At 37.9% G+C, this 20086-nt stretch overlaps 1 protein-coding gene across 1 annotated transcript in view; it reads left to right on the forward strand.

Moving 5' to 3' along the window:
* The window catches only part of SON (SON DNA and RNA binding protein), a 57714-nt gene extending 38024 nt beyond the window's left edge, over positions 1-19690 (forward strand). Inside the window, exons 13-18 of the mRNA XM_065422042.1 lie at positions 2186-2296; positions 3122-3238; positions 12185-12332; positions 16061-16129; positions 16233-16348; positions 18535-19690. Of these exons, the coding sequence (XP_065278114.1) occupies positions 2186-2296; positions 3122-3238; positions 12185-12332; positions 16061-16129; positions 16233-16348; positions 18535-18693 (720 nt within the window). The 3' untranslated portion in view covers positions 18694-19690. The remainder of the gene's footprint in view (positions 1-2185; positions 2297-3121; positions 3239-12184; positions 12333-16060; positions 16130-16232; positions 16349-18534) is intronic.
* Positions 19691-20086: the final 396 nt, after the last annotated feature.

Genomic DNA, 20086 nt, shown 5'->3' on the forward strand with positions numbered 1-20086 from the left:
GATTCCTCTTCTATTAAAAGGCATTCTGGTTCACCTATTTTTGCATTTAAGCTACTTGCATTAGCGGATAGAAATTTTATGATTTATTTTTTGCTCTGTATTTGCATTTAACGCCTTAGTCTGACGTTATTTTCCAGAATTTATTTCTGTGATTTCAGAAGTTCCACTGTAACTTTTATCCTATCCTTCACCTGATATATAGAGAGATTTAAATTCTAAGTAAATGTCTTTATCCTGAGTGTCCCCACTGCATGCATTGTATTTCCACTAGTGCCTATCAATTTTTGGAGGGGATTATTAAATAATTTTCTGTGCCAGCAATCTGGTTCTACTTTGGTTAATTGTATTTTATGTTTAGGTGCTCAGTATAGCAAAGTCTAGGTTTCACACAGGGAGAAGATGTAAAAACAGATGTCATTGAAGTTAAGGAAAAAAGTTCTTGTGATCTTCAATTTTATAAAAGTTTGATTTTACAAAATTTAACTTGGGGCAAATTTAAGTTGAATGTGTCCCTTTAGTAACTTTACATTAATTTCTCTGCTTGATGTGTGGTATCTTTGGCAGAAGAATTTTTGTTTTTGTTTCGTAGAATCATAGAAGTGTAGGACTGGAAGGGACCTCTAGAGGTCATCTAGTCCAGTCCCCTACGCTCAAGGCTGGACTATGTAATAACCTTTGTTTGTTTTTACTCTTCAGGCAAAAAATTCCCTCCCTACTACAATCTGGTTTAACTTTTTTGTTATACCAGCAGAGTTTTTCAGTTTTTGAGAGGAAAAAATAATTGTTTTCCAAAACTGAACCCTTTATCAAAATCTTTAGGACATTTACTGGTATAGTTGCCTTTGGTAATAGTTTATGTATAGGAACAAAATCTAAATAAACCTTATTTTTCTATGCTTTCGAAGTGAATTAACTTCCAAAGACGATACCAGAATTTGGACTGCTGTATCTGAATGAGATATTGGTTTGTACTGATTTTTTTAATATGGTGAGATCAGCCATTTGCTACCACCTCTTTGCTTCAGGTTAAGTGGTAGGAAATAGCAGTGTGTCATGGTTACCCAGCAATAGGCCAGTCCCAAACCACGCTTCTTCACTATGAAATTGATATTTACATGGCCTGCCCTCTTAAAATTGTGTTCCTGTTTCTGTTCAGTAGTGTGTTTTGGATGCCTTTGGGTTTTAGGTACACCCCAGAATAATTTGCATTAGCTGGAGCAGCATGTCCTTTGAAGTCCTACTGCAGCTGGTGGGGAAGAAACCTGAAACAGGTTTAAGAATTAAAGGTGCTTGCTGTCTGTGAATGAGCAGAAATAAGTACATCCTTTTGAAGAAATTAGAAGCAAGTGATTTGAAAGAGAAGAGGTCTTAAGTAGATGAGTGGGACTAAATCCAGGCTGATAAAATGCATGTGATACAAGTATGAAAAGTTGCACTACATTGGAGAAATAACAGTGTGTATTAAAACATGAATCCTAACAGGAACTACTCTTTATAAAGAAATTCTGCTTACATTTCTGTGGGACCTGACCTTTTACCTTTAATTAATTAATTCTGCATTCTAGTATTTGACAATATTAAATATATTTATAGCATTTTTAAAAAATATTTTTCAGTTTTATATATCTGGGACATTTGCTCTATTTCTCTTGGTTGAAAATGTAAGCTTTACTAGGCTAGTGATTGTAGACCAATTTATGAACATGCTAGAACTGCAAAAAGTAATACCACTATATCAGGGGTCCCCAACGCAGTGCCCGCGGGTGTCATGGCGCCCGCATACTGGCCGGCGGACGAGCATCCGCCGAATTTCGGCGGCGACACCTCTGGATGATGCCGCTTGTCGGCAGCATTTCGGCAGATGCTCGTCCGCCGCCACGGTCCTCCGTGGCTTGTCGTCTGGCATCCGCCAGACGAAAAAGTTTGGGGACCACTGCACTATATTGTACTTTATCCCTACACAATTTCTATTAATTTTATAAAACTCAGATTATTCATGTTTAACAAGCAATTGTCAGATAAATTTTTTTTTGGAATCTGTTTTCCATTTCAATTTACTACTTTCAAATGCATAACACAACTTTTGTAGCATATCTCCTTATTTTACAATAAATGCTTCTAGAGCAACAACGCATTATTACGGTCAATCTGTTTTAAAAAATAAATAAGCTGTATTTCTTCCTAGACTGTGGACATCTCTACAGCAATGAATGAACGAACAATGGCTCAGAAGAGGCTTACAGAAAATACATTTGACTTAGAGGCCATGTGCTTGTTAAATCGTGCACAGGAACAGGTGGGTTGCACTGTTTTTTCTTTATCAACGTTTTTGAAGTCAGTGAAAAATGATGCTAAGCTTCTTTTTAGATCAGGTCGCTTTCTCTATATAAATACCCAAATATGGATTTTAGGCGTCTGACTTTAGGCACTCAGATTTGAAAATTTTAGTTTAAATTTTTACCACAGAGTATTTATTGTTGGCGATACATAAGCTGGAAGGTAAACCAACTTGATTTTCAGATTGCAGGGCTGGAAGTTAACAGGTGATGATAATTTTTATTTGTAAATACATGCCCAAAACAATTGTGATGAGCACATATAAAAAACTAGGTAGAGTTCAAGTGGGAGTCCTTGAGAGAATGCAATTTAAAAAATCATCTTTCATAGTAAAACAGTACTTTAAATATACCATAGCCTAGGATATATAAGGCATACCATGGTTTACCTGGTGATTTTTCTGCTTCACATGTCTGATTGAGGAATTGACCAGAAATAGTTTTTCCTAGTCCCGGAAAAGATTATAATTATGGGGGAAAGGGGTTGGGGGAGACAGTAATAATTTTTGTACTTGTCTCCAGAACAAATACTTTACAAAAGTGATGAAAGGAGTTGTTGTAAGGTGGTAAAGAATAGGGAGATGACTTGTTCATGGTCACTCTATGGTTTCAATGTTTTAAAGTAAAAATAGTTATAAATTATAACCATCTAGTAACTTCCTATTTTTTTTAAGGGGGGGGGGGAGGTAAATGTTCCATTTCATAACACAAATTGCATGGATCTTTACAGTTATGGAGAGAAGTTGCAGATTTTTATTTTGTTTTTATGCTGATTTATCTTGTAGATTGATGCTTGGGCGCAGTCAAACTCTCTGCCAGGCCAATTCACAGGAAGTACTGGAGCACAGATTTTGTCCTCAGATGAGTTGTCCAACAGTGGTCCCCAAGCATGGATTAGAAAGGTAGATGATATGCAGACAGACATGTCCAAATATCAAATGATAAATAATATTGAAATTATTGGAAGATACGAAAAATGGCACACTAAAGTCTACTACAATGTACTTGGGAAAATATACTATATCTTTAACTGAATTAATTTACTATATGCATTCAATCTAGGCATAATAACAATGCATATCTATCTAGCTATGCGTTAAGGTGTTCATCTGAACAGGTTTTCTGATGCCTAGAGAGCTTGATAGGTGCATTATGGAAATTTAAAAAGAGTGTGGCTGGTATTTGAAATAGATTGGTTCACACATTCTATTACTGTTGATGTTTCTGAATTGACATTCATAATCTTGGGTATTGTTGCAGTGGTAGGTCCTCAATTAAGCTAATCCGTTTGGAATGTATTGGTCAGGGCCTGATCCTGATGTAATTGAATTCAGTGGTGTTTTGGCATTGACTTCAATGGGAACAGGATCAGCTCTTCTGTCCCAAGATGAATTGTTCTGTTTGGATTAGTTCCATCCATTTGCTTTCTTGCCTCTGTTTGCATTATATAACACCATTTCTGCAAGCCAAATATTTTGAAATATTAAAATAGGGGTTGCAACTGGTTTATTGATCTAGTATAATCAAGCATCTAGATACTTGTTAATAAGAGAAATAACAGCCTATCATCTGAGCAAAATGTGTCATATAATTATATGTTTTTGTAAATTTGTTAATATTTTATATTTCGTCTTTGAAAATCAATGTTGAATGAGTTCTGTTTCAGTGAATAAAACTGGGGAATCTATGAGATTTCCATTTTTACAGGCAAATAATCATGAGTAACAGCACTCACTCTGGCAAAGGTTGCAGCAGCTGAGTTTGTTACAAGACTGATTTTGCTCATTCTTCTACAATCCACAAAAAAGTAATAGGATTCTCAAAACTAGTAAGTTAGGTTTGAAGCTTAGGCAGAAATTTGACATGAACTGAACAAGAGGTTCTTGAATCATGACACTCTAAAAATAGAAAGTGTTCACTAAATTTCAAAACTCTAACCTCCTCTCACCCCTCCCCCCCCACGCTTTGAATTAAGACAATAGAAAGGAAAGAGATACTTGTTAGATGGAAAATTTTCTGGGATCTTGATGAGATCTAGGGCTGAGGACCAACATTTACTTTATGAAAGTCTTAATTTAAAAAGTTATTTTGAATTTGTAACGTTGCTTCAGAATATCAGCTCCAGTGATTAAAAAAAATAGAGTCTCTACCTTTTTCCTGGCAGAGAGAGACTTCAAAATGAAAACACTCAGCAGAGAAGCTTATCAGTGAGGAGAAAAGGAGAACTTTTCCACTAAAAGGCTTGTGAAAGAGGCCAGTAAACCTTCCTAAGGCTCTCTGGGGTTCTCTCTTCCTGCATACCTCAGGAGATTCCCAAGACAAGGCAGGAGAATGACCCTTTGATCTCCTCTTTCCCAAGCCCCCCCATTTTCATCCATCTCTCCTTCTTTGACATTCTTTGATGGTCTTCTGTGGCTTGCAGTTGTAGGACTGTCCTTTAACAAAATACATGGAGTGGAGAAGGCAGGTGTGTTTTCCCTCTGCCTTTTTCTCCTGCACTCCTGAGCTGCTTCTGAGCATGTCATCCCTCTCAAAAGATATTCATGTCTCTGTGGGGAGAAACGTGTAGAGAACTGACCTCTGACTTGAAACGCGGGTGTTACCAGAAACAGAAAGCTCCAGATGGGGATGATGTGGTCAGCAGCGAATGTAGGAGGAGTAGGCAGGGAGAAGCACTAGCACTTCTATCCTTTCTCTAACCAATAGGCATCCTGTGGTTTGCAGCAGCAGAACTCTTCTCTGGCAGACCATAGGAGAATCCATTGGGTGGAGAAGTCAGGGAGGTACTCGTGCTTCCCCCACACTTTCTCCTGCATAGTTGAGCTGTTTCTCAGATTGACCTCTTTGCTCCTTTCAGCTTCCCCATTCCACCAAAATTCTGGGGTTAACAGGTGACCACAATCACAAACCCAATCTAAAGGGCTTTGGGGGCACACACAAGTCTCTTAAAGCTTGCAGGAATTGTGGGACTATTGACAAGTCTCACAAAGCTTACTTAGAGGGTTGATGAACTTTACAAGGTGGACCTCAGCTCTGCGGATGAGATGGGAAAATCTCACACAAAAGGCAAAGCAGGCACACAGTGTTTCGAGTGCATATTATCTTTCAGGAACCGTAGTTTTAAAAAAATGAACGAACTAGTAAATGCAGAGTTCAGGTTGCATTTCTCAGGCAAGGCATCTGAACTACCTTAATTCTGCTCTTGTAGTGATGCCCTGAGAAATTAAACTCATACTCCGTTATCCATCATACCAAAATGTTAAATTTCTGTTGGTAACCACAAAAAGTAGAATGTCTTATTCATAGCTATGTAGTGGTACTGCTGCTTTATGGCTGTCCTTGCAGTCATACACAGCAGGCACAAAGAAATGTTCGATATTTCTGTTACAAATAGCATACTGAAAGCAATCATGCCTGTCTTTACTAAGGGCCCTGCCCTGCAAGGAGCTGGAGGCATGCAGCACTTTGCAGAATCAAAAGTGTCAGTAGAGACAGAGTTAGTGTGTCTCCATATGCAGACATCGCACTTAGTATGACAGGTATGTATGAAACAGATTATAAAACCAATGTGTGGTGTACATTTTTGATCCTCTAAATGCAAAGATGATAATAGGCATATCTATGAGGCGAGCTAAGTTAGTTGGGGTTGCTTGTTTGAGCAATGCAATCTTAACTCTGCATTTCCTGGGTTTCTAAGATTTGGGTTTCCAAAAATTTAATTAGTATTTTTGGAAGGTAATATGTAGTGAAACCGCTATGTACCTGCAACCTTAACTTCACCTTAATAAAATTTTATGTGGCATGTAAGTTTATTTACTTAAAATGGTTAATATGGCAGATTGAATAACTGTGGCATTCCAACTAGCAGTGTTTTTATTTTCTTTCGTTTTAGCAATGTGACTGATTCATAATGTTTGGACATTGGGTTGTTGAACAATATTCCCAAAAGAACAACATTCTGTAGGTTTAATTTTATCCCATTGATACAATTGTGACCAATATTATTTTTTCTGAAAAGTGGTTTTCTGTTTATCATCAATGATGTAATCAGTTCACAAATGTGGAAATTATTAACCTATTACATATAGTATGTATAGGATAAATTCTCTCTGGAGGCTGATGACTTGAAACAAAAGAAAACAAAACAAAGCAGAATGTTGCTGTACAAAATATCATTTGAGGGGAAGTAGGTAAAATATTTTGGTCAAGCAAGTTCTTTTGAGGCTTACTCTTGTTTAGACTTTCCCAACGCCACCAGTTGCTTCTAGATCAATAAACTCTACCACGTTTATTATACAACAAATACATTTTTTTCCAAAACTAGGTGGTTTTTTGGTTTGTGTTTTGTTAACTGGGTTCTTTTTTTATAACACATTGCACAGTGTAATGGTTTTTTTGTTGATTTGTGCTATCGCTGTAAAACAAGGCATTTTCAGGGCTCTTATAAAGCTATATTTAGGGCTAGACATTTTGAAGAGGTAAAATCCTGTCTTCCACATTCCCTTGAGCTCACCACAAGTGAGTATGACTCCCTTCGCCAGTAGATGGAGACAAGAAAAAAAAACCTCTTGTGATATCACTTCCTCTTGAATGGAGAGTTGTCTGGCCGTCTCTGATCTTACAAGAAGTGGAGGCAGCCTTTCAAGTTATCACGTGCTCATCACCTTCAGGCTTGTCTGCTACAGTGTGCTATGCTTGGGGATGAAAGTAAAGGTCAGGTGGTTTAACAAGACACTCTGATGTGGCTTATGCTCCGTGGGCTCCCTGTCCAGTACTGAATCCATTTCAAGTCCCTGGATTTAATTTTCAAAGGCCTCCGAATGGACTGGCTCTGAGGCTTCAGAGACTTCCTTTCTCTCTGGCCCAGCACAACAGCTATGATCAGCAGAAATCCTGGAGGTGACAGTGCTCAGAGCTTTTAGGAGGAAGGGGATAAGGTTTCCTTTGTGATGGGCTCTTTACAATGGAGTTTTCTTTCAACATAAATCACTGTAATCAGTACCTTCCGAGTGGAATGGAAAACCCGTATCTTTGCAGAAGTCTTCCCAGGATAACAGCTCTAAGGGATGATGCAGCATCACTTCCAGAAGATACACAATCAAAAATATTCTAAAGCTTTATATTCTGTACAATCTAAAATCAAAACAAAAAGCCCACCAACAAAACTAAGCACTCAGTAATAGCATTGTACAAACAGGGGTGGCGAATAGTCTTTCAAACTAATAGGTGCTTTTCAGAATTTTGTTGGTACCTCTTTGGATGAATGTGAACGTAGAGGCCTTTTACTCCAGAGTCCAGGATTCATTGGCCCTGTGAGCGGGTGTTAACTCTCACTTGTAGGAGTTTGACCTGCTGTATATCTTCCCTATACGTCTCACCATAGTCAGTCCTTCAGAAGATAGCCAAATTCAGGGAGAAGATCATCCTGGTGTTTCTGGACTGGCTGGAATTCCTGGACTGGCTCAGGAGGTGGTAGCACTGTAGCTGGCTGGATCTCTTCTGTGATCACCCACTGTCTCTCACTGTGGGTACAGTTCAGCATGGAGAATCCCTTGTTCTTGAGTTGGATCTGCATGAAGAGGGATTTATCTGAACCGCTTGATAAGTGTTCAAAAGCAGATTAGGGCATATTTCAAGCTCGATGCAAGGCCAGAAGATTTAAGTCCAGTTACTAGTGAAATTTTTTTCTGTTTTTGAAAGGCCTGGAATACTGGCTTTCGGGGTCCATGCCACTGTAATACTAAGAGGCAAAGTTAGAGCATTCTTCTATGATGCACTTTTGAAAGTAATGTTTTTTAGGATAGCTGACAAGCTAAAATTGAGATTTTTTTTCCCCTCTGTCCCCATAAGAACAGTATTTAGTGCTAAATGCCCTCTCACATGCACCATTAAAGAGGGGTGAACATTTCTTTTCAGTTTGCTTTTTTGTTAGGAGAGAACGAGTGCTGTAAGTCCTTTTGGCAGTATTCCCTGCATTAATTTTTCATCAGGACAAGGTATAATTAAGCTTGCTCTCAATTTCCTTCCAAGTTGGTTTTTTCCATCCACAAGGCTGTTCCTTCTCCTTATTCTGACTGGCCCCATGAAACACTCGCTGTGAAGAGGGCTTTGTGTATCTTAGATATAAAGTCAGATCACTTGTGGTGGTGGTGGTGTTTTTGAGAGTCCCAACCATAAAAGGCTTAGCAATCTGCAAGCTTCAGTGTCTTGTGTGAGAGGAACCATTGACCAGGATAAAGCAGCTGTGTTTTCTGTGAAGACATATTCCTTCAACATCATGTCTATCTCACTGACAGAAGAGGATGGGATTCTTCCCCTCCAGAACTGTGTAGAAAGCAGCCAGTTAAGCATATTTATATGCCATCTCAAATCATTCTGGACTTGATGTTTTAGGCTTTGCTGCTGCCATCTTTGGTAGCCAGGTCCTGCTCACTGTAGTCCCTTACTTTACTTTTTGTAAGGTACTCACCTTTTCTCTTGTTATTGATGTTCCCACTTATCTGGGCTTTGTTGGCATACCATAAAGCTGTAAAATTGTAATTTTTTACCTGTTAGTTTGGTTTTTAAGCCCTCCTGTGCCATCCCAGGTATACCACGCTTGTTCTTATTTTGTTGTTGGAGTTGAAACTGTTCTGAAGTTATTTTCCTATTGTAGTTTTAAGCATTAAGCATTCTAAATTATTTGAGCAGGATCTGCCAGCCAGCCTCCTTTATAGGAGAAGTGGTGTCACAAGAGCATTGCTCTTTGTTCGTCCCCATCTGCTGGTAGGAGGAGATGTACCCACTTGTCTGGTCTGGCATAGGAGGGCTTGGAGATTAACAGGTGAGAAGTTGCCATTAAACTGTCATCTTGATGAGCAGTTTCTCTTGTAATACAATTTGTGAATAGAGATTGGGTAAATGGGAAATATTTTTTTAATCTGTTATGAAACTCATTTGACAATGATAATGAAAAGAATTAGGAACATAGGATTTACTGTACCTGATGATCCTATTGGACTGTCTAGTCTGGTATTCTGCCTGCCTAATTTAAAATAAAAAGGAATTTGAATCTTTCACATGTCCTGCATCACTTGATTTTTTTTTTTAAACACTTTCAAAGTTCATTACAAATATGGAGCTCTTACAAACACCTCCGTGAGATAACGGGGTGGGTGAGTTAGTATTATCTCTGTTTGGAGAGAAGGAAACTGAGACACAGAGTTGAAGTGTCTTTTCCAACATCACACTGCAAATCCGTGGCAGAGTGGACTTGGAACTTTGTCATTTCAAGTACTTTGTTCAGTTTTCTAGACCATGCTGTTTCCTCATAGTTCCATTAATTATCTAATTAAAAAAATTAATATTTTATAAATGTCCTTTTTCACATTTGCTTTAAAGTGCAGTTTCACTCTGAATGTAACTGTATAAATGGCATTGTATGGCTTCATGTTTTTCTTTCATGATTTCTATTTCAGTTCTCCTCTATTTATAAGTAAAAAGTTTTGTTTTGTTTTTCCTCTGACCTGCAATACTTGTTCTCTTTAATTGGAATGTGAGACAAGCTGAGCTCTTTATTTCTGGTAGTGATGTGTGAGAAACAAACTTTCTGCAGCCGGCAAAGGGGTTGTGCAAGTGTAACTGTTTGCAGTGTAGTAAATGGCTTTGTTAATGAAGCACAAGAAGGAATAGAATCCAGCTCTCATTCTTAACTGTGTTGGCTCTATTGTGCTAACAAGAGTGAAAAGCCGTAAAAACATGGTCTGCCACTAAAATCAGCAGATATCAATACAAGATATGAATGCATAAGAAGCAGATCTGAGTAAGACAATGCCATGTTTACAGTAATTTTGAAGTACAATTGCACTTTAAAAGTTTAGAGAAAGTTAGATTTTTTTTTCTCTAGGTTTAGGATTTGTTTAGGCTTTGATATTTTCTGTCTAAAATTAATGCCTTCATTTTAAGCCACGAAATGGGTATATTTTGACTCTTTTTTCCAAAATTAATTTGAAATTGTAATGGGAAAGCTCTATAACATGAAAGTGACCTCATCAAGAACTTGCTCCTACTCTGGTTTGTGAACTGAATACACGTTGGTGATAATGAAACAGATGTTGATGTTGAAAATTCTATCATTGCAAAGCAGGTACAAAAGAGGAATCGGAACCCTGGGTGACATTGACTGAGGTTTGTATCATACTCTGCATGGTTGACCTTTTCTTATGAGAGGTTCCTGGAAAAGACAGGGGAGGATGAAACCGGAAGTAAGTAAAAGCCATTCTAGGTGTATAGAGTGAGGCAGTTGGTATCGAACATCAGCTAACTTGTCTCTGCATACACGTAAACTGCATGGCCTGCACCGATTGAAAGTTGACTGGAGAGGTAAACTTAGCCTCTGTCTACCCTTCCTTCCATCAGAGCACCTTGTTGTTAAACTCAACATTCAGTTGCATGGTTTCTAGGGATTTGTTTTGTTGCTTATATAGGTAAATATTTGGAAAACTATTCCTATTATATACATGTTCAGGAATTTTTATGATTTAACTTCTTAACAACAGGAAATGTGGGGGGTTATGATGCATATGTCCTTGGTATGTGCCATAATTGCCTGTGTTGAGAGGCTAATAGTTTTTATTAAGAATATATATATTCTAAGTCTCCTGGAAAAAGAAAACTTCTAATTCTGCTTATATTTGAAACCAAGGAAATATCTGTCTTCGTCTCTTCAAATCTGGGAAATATTTAGTACGTCAAACACAGTAAAAAAATAAAATAAAGAAAAAAGTGTTCCGTGAACTTACCACTGTTTTGAAACATAGGTAAATGCTACAAAAATACTAGGCGTTCTATCTATTACCTACTGTGTGAGAATAACTGCGTTATCAATACCAATGTGTAAACTTGTATATTAAGTCAAGCAATTTGCTGCTGTGATGGAAATGACTGACTTACTTGGGTCAGTGGGTGGGGCAGAAGAGAGATGATAGTTCACAGAATAACCTGTGAACTTTCACCCCTCTATATGGAAACTTGTTTCAGGGTCAAATCCTTGTAGCTGCCTTCTTGCCACGGTCAATGCCAGCCCTACTATTCACAACACTGCGGCCATCGAGGCCTAGGTACGTAAACATTTAAGGAGTTTTTAAAGTTCTTTACAAGAAAACAGATTTTTAAAAGTTCTATTTGATAAGCTTACGACACTTAACAACTATTATGTAATGATGATTTGAGACAATGATATTACAACTACTGCTGCTGAACTGTGTGGCTAAGTACCTTATTTTTGTTCATTTGTTTTTAAAGAAACGCCTGTATCTGTTCTATGTGGATTTTCAGAGTAAAATGTGTCTGCAACTGCTGCGTAATAAAGTGGGGAAGCATTATTCATATTTAAAATATGCCTAAACAGTATTTGAATGTCATTACTATATTTGCTTGTATTTTGTTCAATAACTAGGTACACTTGGCACAAATGTTGCTAGTTAAACAATTAACACTGCCTCCTTTCACAAGATAAGAAGAGATACATTGGAACCAAAGTAATGTGTTTAAAAATAAACGTTGGTTATCATTTTATTACGTACACGTTTGAAACAGGTCAATGTTTAAAATTGCCATTTTTGACTTAAAGGATCTCATTAAAATTTTCTTAAGCTGTTTCTAGTTTGATATTTTGAACAAATTATGTGTCTAACTTGTATATTGTGAACTCTGGTTTATACAAGCCATGTAAATGTATGTAAAGCTAAGGTGTATTCACTTGAATTGATCAATGAAAGATTGTTAGAAACATTTTGGAAGCTCCCAGTTATTTTTTTAAAATCAAGTGCTAACTTTAGGACTTGTTTTACTTTTCTTTCTTTGGATAGGATCAGTTCTTAAGAGCAGCCCCTGTAACTGGAGGAATGGGAGCCCAACTGATGAGAAAAATGGGCTGGAGAGAAGGAGAGGGATTAGGAAAAAACAGAGAAGGAACTGTGGAGCCTATCCTAGTGGATTTTAAGACAGATCGAAAAGGTAAACTCTTTCTTTGAGCCTTTTAAAACATTATAAAACTGATAATGGTTTTCTTTCTATTATAGCAAAGAATAGAACAATCTTAGTATATGGAAATTATTTTCACTGTAATATGTATATTACTATAAAAATATTACTATAAAAATAGTCGTATTGATACTGGCCCCTTACGCCCTAGTCTACATACATTTAGGCATGAGCTTAACTTTAAAGCCATAAATACTCTTATAAAAGTCTATGGGGCTCCTCTTCCATTTAAAGTTAGACACATGCATAAGCATGTCTGCAGGATCAGGACCCTACTGTGGCTTAAATGAGCTGCCCAGATTACACAATTGGGTATTTTGCATATATATGCAAACTCAGCAGCATTTTTATTTTACAATGCATGCTGAGGTATGCTGTGATTCAGAAAGAAAGTTTTTAAGCTCTTAAAGTTAAAATTTTTAAATGTGCTGCAAAATTCCAATTGACTTTACCTATATTGTTTCATAATGTGCATTGGTAAACCAGATTAACATTGGCTTGTAGTTTAAGTAGAAAACCAAATATTTACCAGTTGTTCCTTAACCTTTTTGAGCTTTACATTACATAGATCACATTTAAGCTTACAGACATTTAAAGCAGAGTTTTCATTCAATCATAGTTTCAATCAGAAAAGAAACAAAGGACATAAACTTAAACTCTATAGGCCTGATTTTCATAGGTGCTGTTAAGTCAGTGAAAACTGCAGATGCTAAAAACCAGACCCTAGCTGTCCACATAGAGATTTCCCAATAGCGGAATGCTCTCAAAGTACCAATCACACACTGAAAATAAGGTGTTATAGTCAAGATTGTAAAAATTGTCTGTGTGGAGTCAGGAAATGGAGACTGAGGAGTCTCACTCTTCCGTTTTACAAGTATAAGAATGAGATCCTGTCTAAAGTTTATAGCTCCTTTAGCAGTCTACACAATGGCTTTATAACTGAGCGATGAAACAGTCGAAAAATATAGAAAAGGAAGCCATGAAAACAAATGAGTTTTACATATAAAGTGGCTAAACCTGCTTTACAACTATTCATTTCTGTCAGACATCTTGCCAGATTGGAGCTAGAGAGAGAGAGAGAGAGCGAGTTTGGAGAAGAATTAGTTGACAGATGTTCCAGGAAGAAAACTTTCTTTGTTGAGCTGCAGCACAGCCTTTTCAGCAGCTCTGTCCTGTAAAGCTCTCATTGCTGATAACAGTTCCTTGAGTTTTATGTGGGTAATGTCACAGGCATCGGGGAAGAACTATATAGATCTATAAACTAAACTAAAATTCCTTCAAGGTCATTTCTCTTTTTCTGAGCAGCCTGCAGAATGGGTTATCTGACAGGCTCACAACCATGATTGGGAGTACTAACCTTATTGAGTGTCTGGGGACCTCTGTGTGGTATCTGATAACATTTCTTACATCTGTAGAGTTTGACATTCATCCCAATGATTATTTATATAATCCTGAAGACCTGTACCAGGACCAGTGCCTTGTTGTGCTAAGCGCTGTACAAACAAATAGGCAGATATGTTCACTGCCCCAAAGAGCTTACTGTTTAGTAAGATGGCCAGAGAGGTGGAGAAGAAGAGTACAGCATACAAGCAAAGTTATTAGTAAGACTGCTGGCATCCATCTGAGGAGAGCTCTGACCATGCGTCTTCCCTTTCTTGGTATAGGTTCACCGACAAATATTGATATCCTTGCAGCGATCCCTGGGTTGTTTTAATTTAATCCTTTTTTTCCTGTTTTGAGTTTTATCAGATAGATGATCCTTTCCAACAGGCTCCCTAAAAAAAATCAAACCCAGATTGATAGGGAGAAGTGCTAAAGTTTCGCTAAACCAACATGGGTGCCTAATGTTAAGATCATGTACACTATAAAGAGGCAACTTGGGTTGTTAAAAATAGGTAGCTGAAGTGATTCTTGTACATGGGGAGGGCAATAAAGTGCATTGGAATATACTGATGCTGTTATTTATAAAATGCCAAATCTATGCCAAGTGCTGTGCAAACCAATATGAAGAAGGGTTGTGGACAGCCTTGACCAATGTGTGTGTACTGCTGAAAGCCAGACTGGAACCTTATCTAGAAGGGGTTAGTGTTCTGCCAAAAAATTTAAATGGACAAAGTAATTTTCTTCTTCCCTTCTTATAAAAGAAAACAATTTTTGAAATCTTGTGTAAAGTTACTAAAAAATAGTGAGTGTTTTGACTTCTGGGAACATACATCCAGGGACAGTCAATGAACTTTGTTCAGTAAAAGCTATTTTGGGAAACAGCAGCAAGGTGTGAATCCAGAGCTTGCCAGCCTTTCCCATGGCTCTGCACCAGACCCAGCTACTCTCAGGCATGGCCTGAACAGCTTCCAGGCCTACAGCCACTAAGCTACTCTTTTGCTCTGTTGGCTGCCATTAAGCTGTGAGAGCTCCCTTCTCTGCAGCTGAAAGGTGTAAAAACACACTGCTTCAGTTAACAGTGGAAAGCAGAACATCTTCCCATTAGTTGCTTCAGAGCCATACCTCTCAAGCTGCCAGATGTGAAACATAATGTGCTCTAGGATCCCTCCCTTCATTGTAACCTCAGTTTTGTAATTATCTTTGATGTAAATAATTTTCAACAAGAAAAAGGAAGAAACATTAGAGTTGTTTGAATTTGGAGGTAACTTTAGGGCCATAATCCCTTAAAATAAACTGTTTGAAGTTCTGAGGGTAAAGGCTTGGTGGTAATGAGGAGGTGAGTTTAAAAAAAACAAAAACGAACAGCAGTGAAAAACAGCAGTATGTCCCCTTTACTCCCTTCATTCCCAGAAGCCAGGAGAGGAATCAAGTTTAGGTAAGAAACAAGAAAAATAAAAGGAGAGGATTGAAGGAAAAAAAGTTCAGAGCCATTGTCGTTCAAACGTTTTATTTTTACATGTATTTAAAAGTGTCACTCGAGAGGGAGTAAAGGCATTTTTGAAATTAATGAGGGTAAAATGTTTTATTAAAGGAAAATGGTGGGTCACTGCACGCATTATCTTACCCTTTAAAATCTTGGGATTGGAAGTTTGGAGTGGAGGACATGGCTTACGAGAGGATGCCTTGTACAAAGTAATTAACGGAATGAAAGTTTGATAGCTACTGCCTCAGAACTATACAGAATGTTTTATTTTTTTTTTAATCACCTACTTATTTTTTCCTTCCTCCTGAGAACAGACAATTGCAGCAGGTTAGGTTTTCCATGACTTTTCAACAAGCTTGAAGTACATGGGGCTGGGGGGTGGGGGGGGGGAATGTTGAACATTGGGTGGCTTGCAGGAGCCCTGCACCTGTGAGTCTCTTGAGTTTTAGTTCAGCTCCTGCCATACATTTTTCCCAAAGGTGACATGAGCAGTGAAGTACTGAGCTCTCTGAGGGGGAAGAGTGCCGTGTGCTTTGTACTTCCTGGTGACTGACAGACTAGTTACAGTCTCAATGGAACAATTAATGGAACAAGTTGAGAAGATTGGCATAGTGTGAAAAAATAGTAGTGTTGAAATGAAGGGAGAGATTAAAAGGCTTTTGAATGTGTGATTGTGCTACAGTTGGCGTCATCATAGATAGGCGTCATTAATGCATGCTGTTGGTTAATGGAATGAGAGAAACCCATGCTCCAATAGCAAGAGTTCAATGCAAAAATCAGGTTTATAGCGGTAGAAAGTAACACAAGATATAAACATGGTCCATATTTTGTTTAGGCCTTGTTGCAGTGGGAGAAAAGACACAAAAGAGATCGGGACATTTTAGTGTAATGAAGGATCTTTCAGGTAAGGCCTTTTTTTAACTCCTTTAAAATATCTAATTTAAGGTAACTTGTCTAGGAGTAACATTGGAATTAATATAGAAATAAAATATGTTGATATATTTAAGGTAAACATCCAGTTTCTGCATTGATGGAGATATGTAATAAAAGAAGATGGTCACCACCTGTATTCGTATTGGTGGATGATAGTGGGCCTGATCATCGCAAACATTTTATCTTCAAGGTAAGCTTGAATTCCCTTTTCTGACATGTCTAGTACTCGGTTAGAAATGATAAATCTAGTATTATTAATTTCATTTTTTTTTTTGTATTCCAGTAGTGCCCCCAATGTGCTGGGCACGGTCCAAACACACAGGAATACAAAGTCCTTATTCTAAAGAGCTTACAATTTAACCCCAGAACCTGCAAACACTTATGCACGTTTGTAACTCTGAAGAGGCTAAAAGCCATTCTTCCCACTGCCTATTTAAATGAGTTACCTGCCATAACCTGCCATAGTCCCATGAACAAGCTTTAGTGGAACGGCCCTTGTGAATAAGTTGAGCAGGATTTAACCCTTTTTCATTCTTTAGTCAATTTAGTCCAGCTTACTCTCTTTCCACTTGAATCTTGCATTAATGTTTGCCACTGAAAATGACTACTCTTCTGCTAAAGAACTGACAGAGAGAAATAGATCACAAAAACGTATTAGTGACTTCTCTCCCTCGCTGGGAGAAAAATTCTCAAGCATTGTGGAAAAGATCACTGCAGTTTTACAGGAGTCCAGGCCATAACATCTTGTCCTATACTTAATTTCAAAGGTTTGCATATAGAAAGAATAAATACAGGCATACGCTTTTTCTGCCTTAATGGTAGTTTCTTACCAATTATTTTAATTTATCATGCTAAACCTGGGCTCTGTAAAGTATTAGGCAGTATTTTAGACCTACATTTCTGAACCTATCTGGCTCCTAAAATGGTCTTGGAATAAATTAGTAGTTTTAACAAAACAAGAGTTCTCGCACTGCTCCATGAAGTTTGCTAAACACTGAGTCTATTGTTGTCCCCAAGGAGCAGATTCCAGAAAAGTGGGCCCACCACTGAGAATGCATTGCTATTAATCCCGGAGTTCAGTCACAAGAAGCAAAAGCAAACCAGCAGACCACAACTGCCTGGAGGGAATGTAGGGAGAAAGACAGTCTCTCAGCTACTATTAGGTCCCCACCTTAGTCTTATTTAATAGATCTTTATTAAATACATTAACTAGCAACCTAACTTGCTTTAGAGCAGGGACTGTTTGTACAGTGCCTAGTACAATTGCACCCCATTCATAGTTGTTCCTTAGGTACTACTGTAATAAACATGATTAATAATAATAGACATCATATACTCATTCCCTTTGAGGCAAGCAGTTCCTTTCTGTATCACATGAGGGAGCTTCTGAATCCTTTTCAAAGGTAGTCTCAAGTAGCGTTGGCTGATACGATGGTAAAAACACCAGAGCCCTGTGGATGCAACAGCTTTCACTGGTGGAGCTGTAATAGTGCTAAATTACAACAGAAGTTTGCTATGTAGTCTCCCATTTGCTGTTGGAGATGCAGCCACAGTGTACCTGGTATAACAGGCTCTGCACAATGACGGGGGAGGAAGGGTTAGGTGGGGCAGGGTTTTTTAAAATACTTGGATCTTTGCATGCCAGTGTAGTTGTTGCCATGTCAGTCCCAGGTTATTAGAGAGAGAGAGAGAGAAGGTAGGTGAGGTCATATTTTTTTAGACCTGAAGACCACCTCTCACCAACAGAAGTTGGTCCAATAAAAGATATTAGTTGGCCCTTTGACATTTTCCTAATATGTTGTCTATCAATGTCTTGTATATTTAGATTATAAACTCTTTTGGGCAGGAACTCTCTTATTTTGTGTTTGCAGTGAGGCTCTGATCCTGAGTGGGGCCTTGGTGTTACTAGAATATAAATATGAATAACTTGCTACATCTGAATTATACCCATATCTAAAATGAGACAGAAAGGGAAGTGAAGACACAATTTCAAGATGCAAAGTGTGCCAGCATGAGAGAAAAATGTAGAGAATGGGGAAAACTTAATGAGTGTTTTTGTACTTTGAATAATAGTGAAGAGCTCACGAATTGATGTTTTTGAGGAATCTTAATTTCCTCATCCTCAGTGCAGCCCCATAGTTTGTGCTTGCTTGTCTTTCAGCATTTAAATCCAATGGAGTTGTTCATAAATATAATAGAGACTTGAGTGAGGACATGCATGCGTGTTGCAGGTGATGCTGGAGGTGGATTTTGCCTACCTTTAATAGGAAGTTTGCATATTGCTCTTTCTGGCTCTTGTAAACAAACTTTTCCAGTACTAGTAACAAACAACTGGTTAAATCTCTTATTTTATTGTATATTTTTTCTCTTAAACAGGTGATGGTCAACGGGCATGAATACAGGCCTAGCTTTCCCAGCCTTAATAAGAAGCATGCAAAAGCCACAGCAGCAACTGCGGCTCTCCAAGCGATGGGACTTGTACCAAAGGAAAGCATGCCCAATGCCACCATCTTCAGGAGTGCCTCACACCGCTAGATATTGTTTTTTATATTGACATTATTTCAGATAATTTTATTCTGCACAAGAAAGGTATTTCCCCGTTTCATGTTGTAAATACATTGGTGATTCCCACATTGTAAAAACTGTACAGACACCTTCAGGATTTTCTTTTGTACCATCAAAAATGTATTTAAATCATACTTAGTTTTTGGTATGTTTATATTGTTTACATTAGTGATGTAATTATTTCTTAAATGACTAAATTCAACAGGCAGACTCTGGAGGGCATCAGTAATCTAAACCCTTGTTTTAAAACTCATGCAATTTCTCTTTGAACCTCATGCAAGTTCTCTTCAATATGGAATGTTAACACTTTCATACTCTTTTGTACTATAATGCAGTTTTCCCTGGTCTTGGTAAAGCTACTGTTGTAGTACTTTTGCCTATAGCCAGTACAAGGCTGCACAGCTTATCATAGTCTAGAAAAAGGCTGGTATGTACTGCTGGACAGATACTGGGCCAGTAATGTTACCCCCTCCAAGAAGGTAGGTAAATTGTGGCACTGTTGTACAATGCTAACATTACCACTTCTGTCTTGTTTGGGGTTTAAGTCAATGGTGTACTGCAACTGGCCATATTGCTTACTTTTTAAAACTAAAAAGAATAGGCAAATGACCTGGTTTAAATGGGAGGGAAGAAAGTCCAGCGATGAAATTGATGAGAATTGCAGTGTAAAAGTGTCTCTCCCCTGCATGTCCTGGTAAGGAGATATGAAATTGTCTATTCCAATCTCAAATTAACACACTGCCTGATGTTGATTGTATGAATTTGTGGTTAATGTGAATTTTAAGCTATAACAAATCTACAACTGGATGGGGGGGTAGAATGATGCTTCAATTGTTGTACCCAACTCAGTCAATAAAGCCGCACAAGTTCATAATCTTAATCATTGGTCAGTAAACAGTAATTAAGATCTGTGCCAAAGCAGTAATGTAGAGAGTATGTATCAGAGGGGGAGCAATAGTGAAATGTTTTCAGTTGTTTATAAAGTTACCAAGCTAATTTTTGGCCTCATGTTTTCTGTGCTTGTACTCCATCACAGGATGAGGGTTTTGTTTTGTTTTTTTAAGTTTGATTCCAAGTTTTGGCAGTTTTTGATAACGAAAGTAGGTGGGAAAAATAGGCAGTCCTGTTTTTCTCACTTTTTAAAAATAGCTCTAACTCGGTGACAGTAGGGGGTTGCAAATTTGCAGTGGGGGAAAATAGTTCTCCTGTCATACTTGGCTGAGTTATAAATCTTAGAAAATAGCCACTTGTGCATGCCTAGGAGTTTGTATGCTTAGTTATTTCTTTAAAAAAAAAAAAAAAAATTCTCCCTCAACGCTTGTATCCTGTCAACTGCACACAACTCCACAAGCTGTCCTTTGGC

The sequence above is a fragment of the Emys orbicularis genome, chromosome 1 (assembly GCF_028017835.1).
Source record: "Emys orbicularis isolate rEmyOrb1 chromosome 1, rEmyOrb1.hap1, whole genome shotgun sequence".
NCBI classification, from domain to species: Eukaryota; Metazoa; Chordata; order Testudines; family Emydidae; genus Emys; species Emys orbicularis.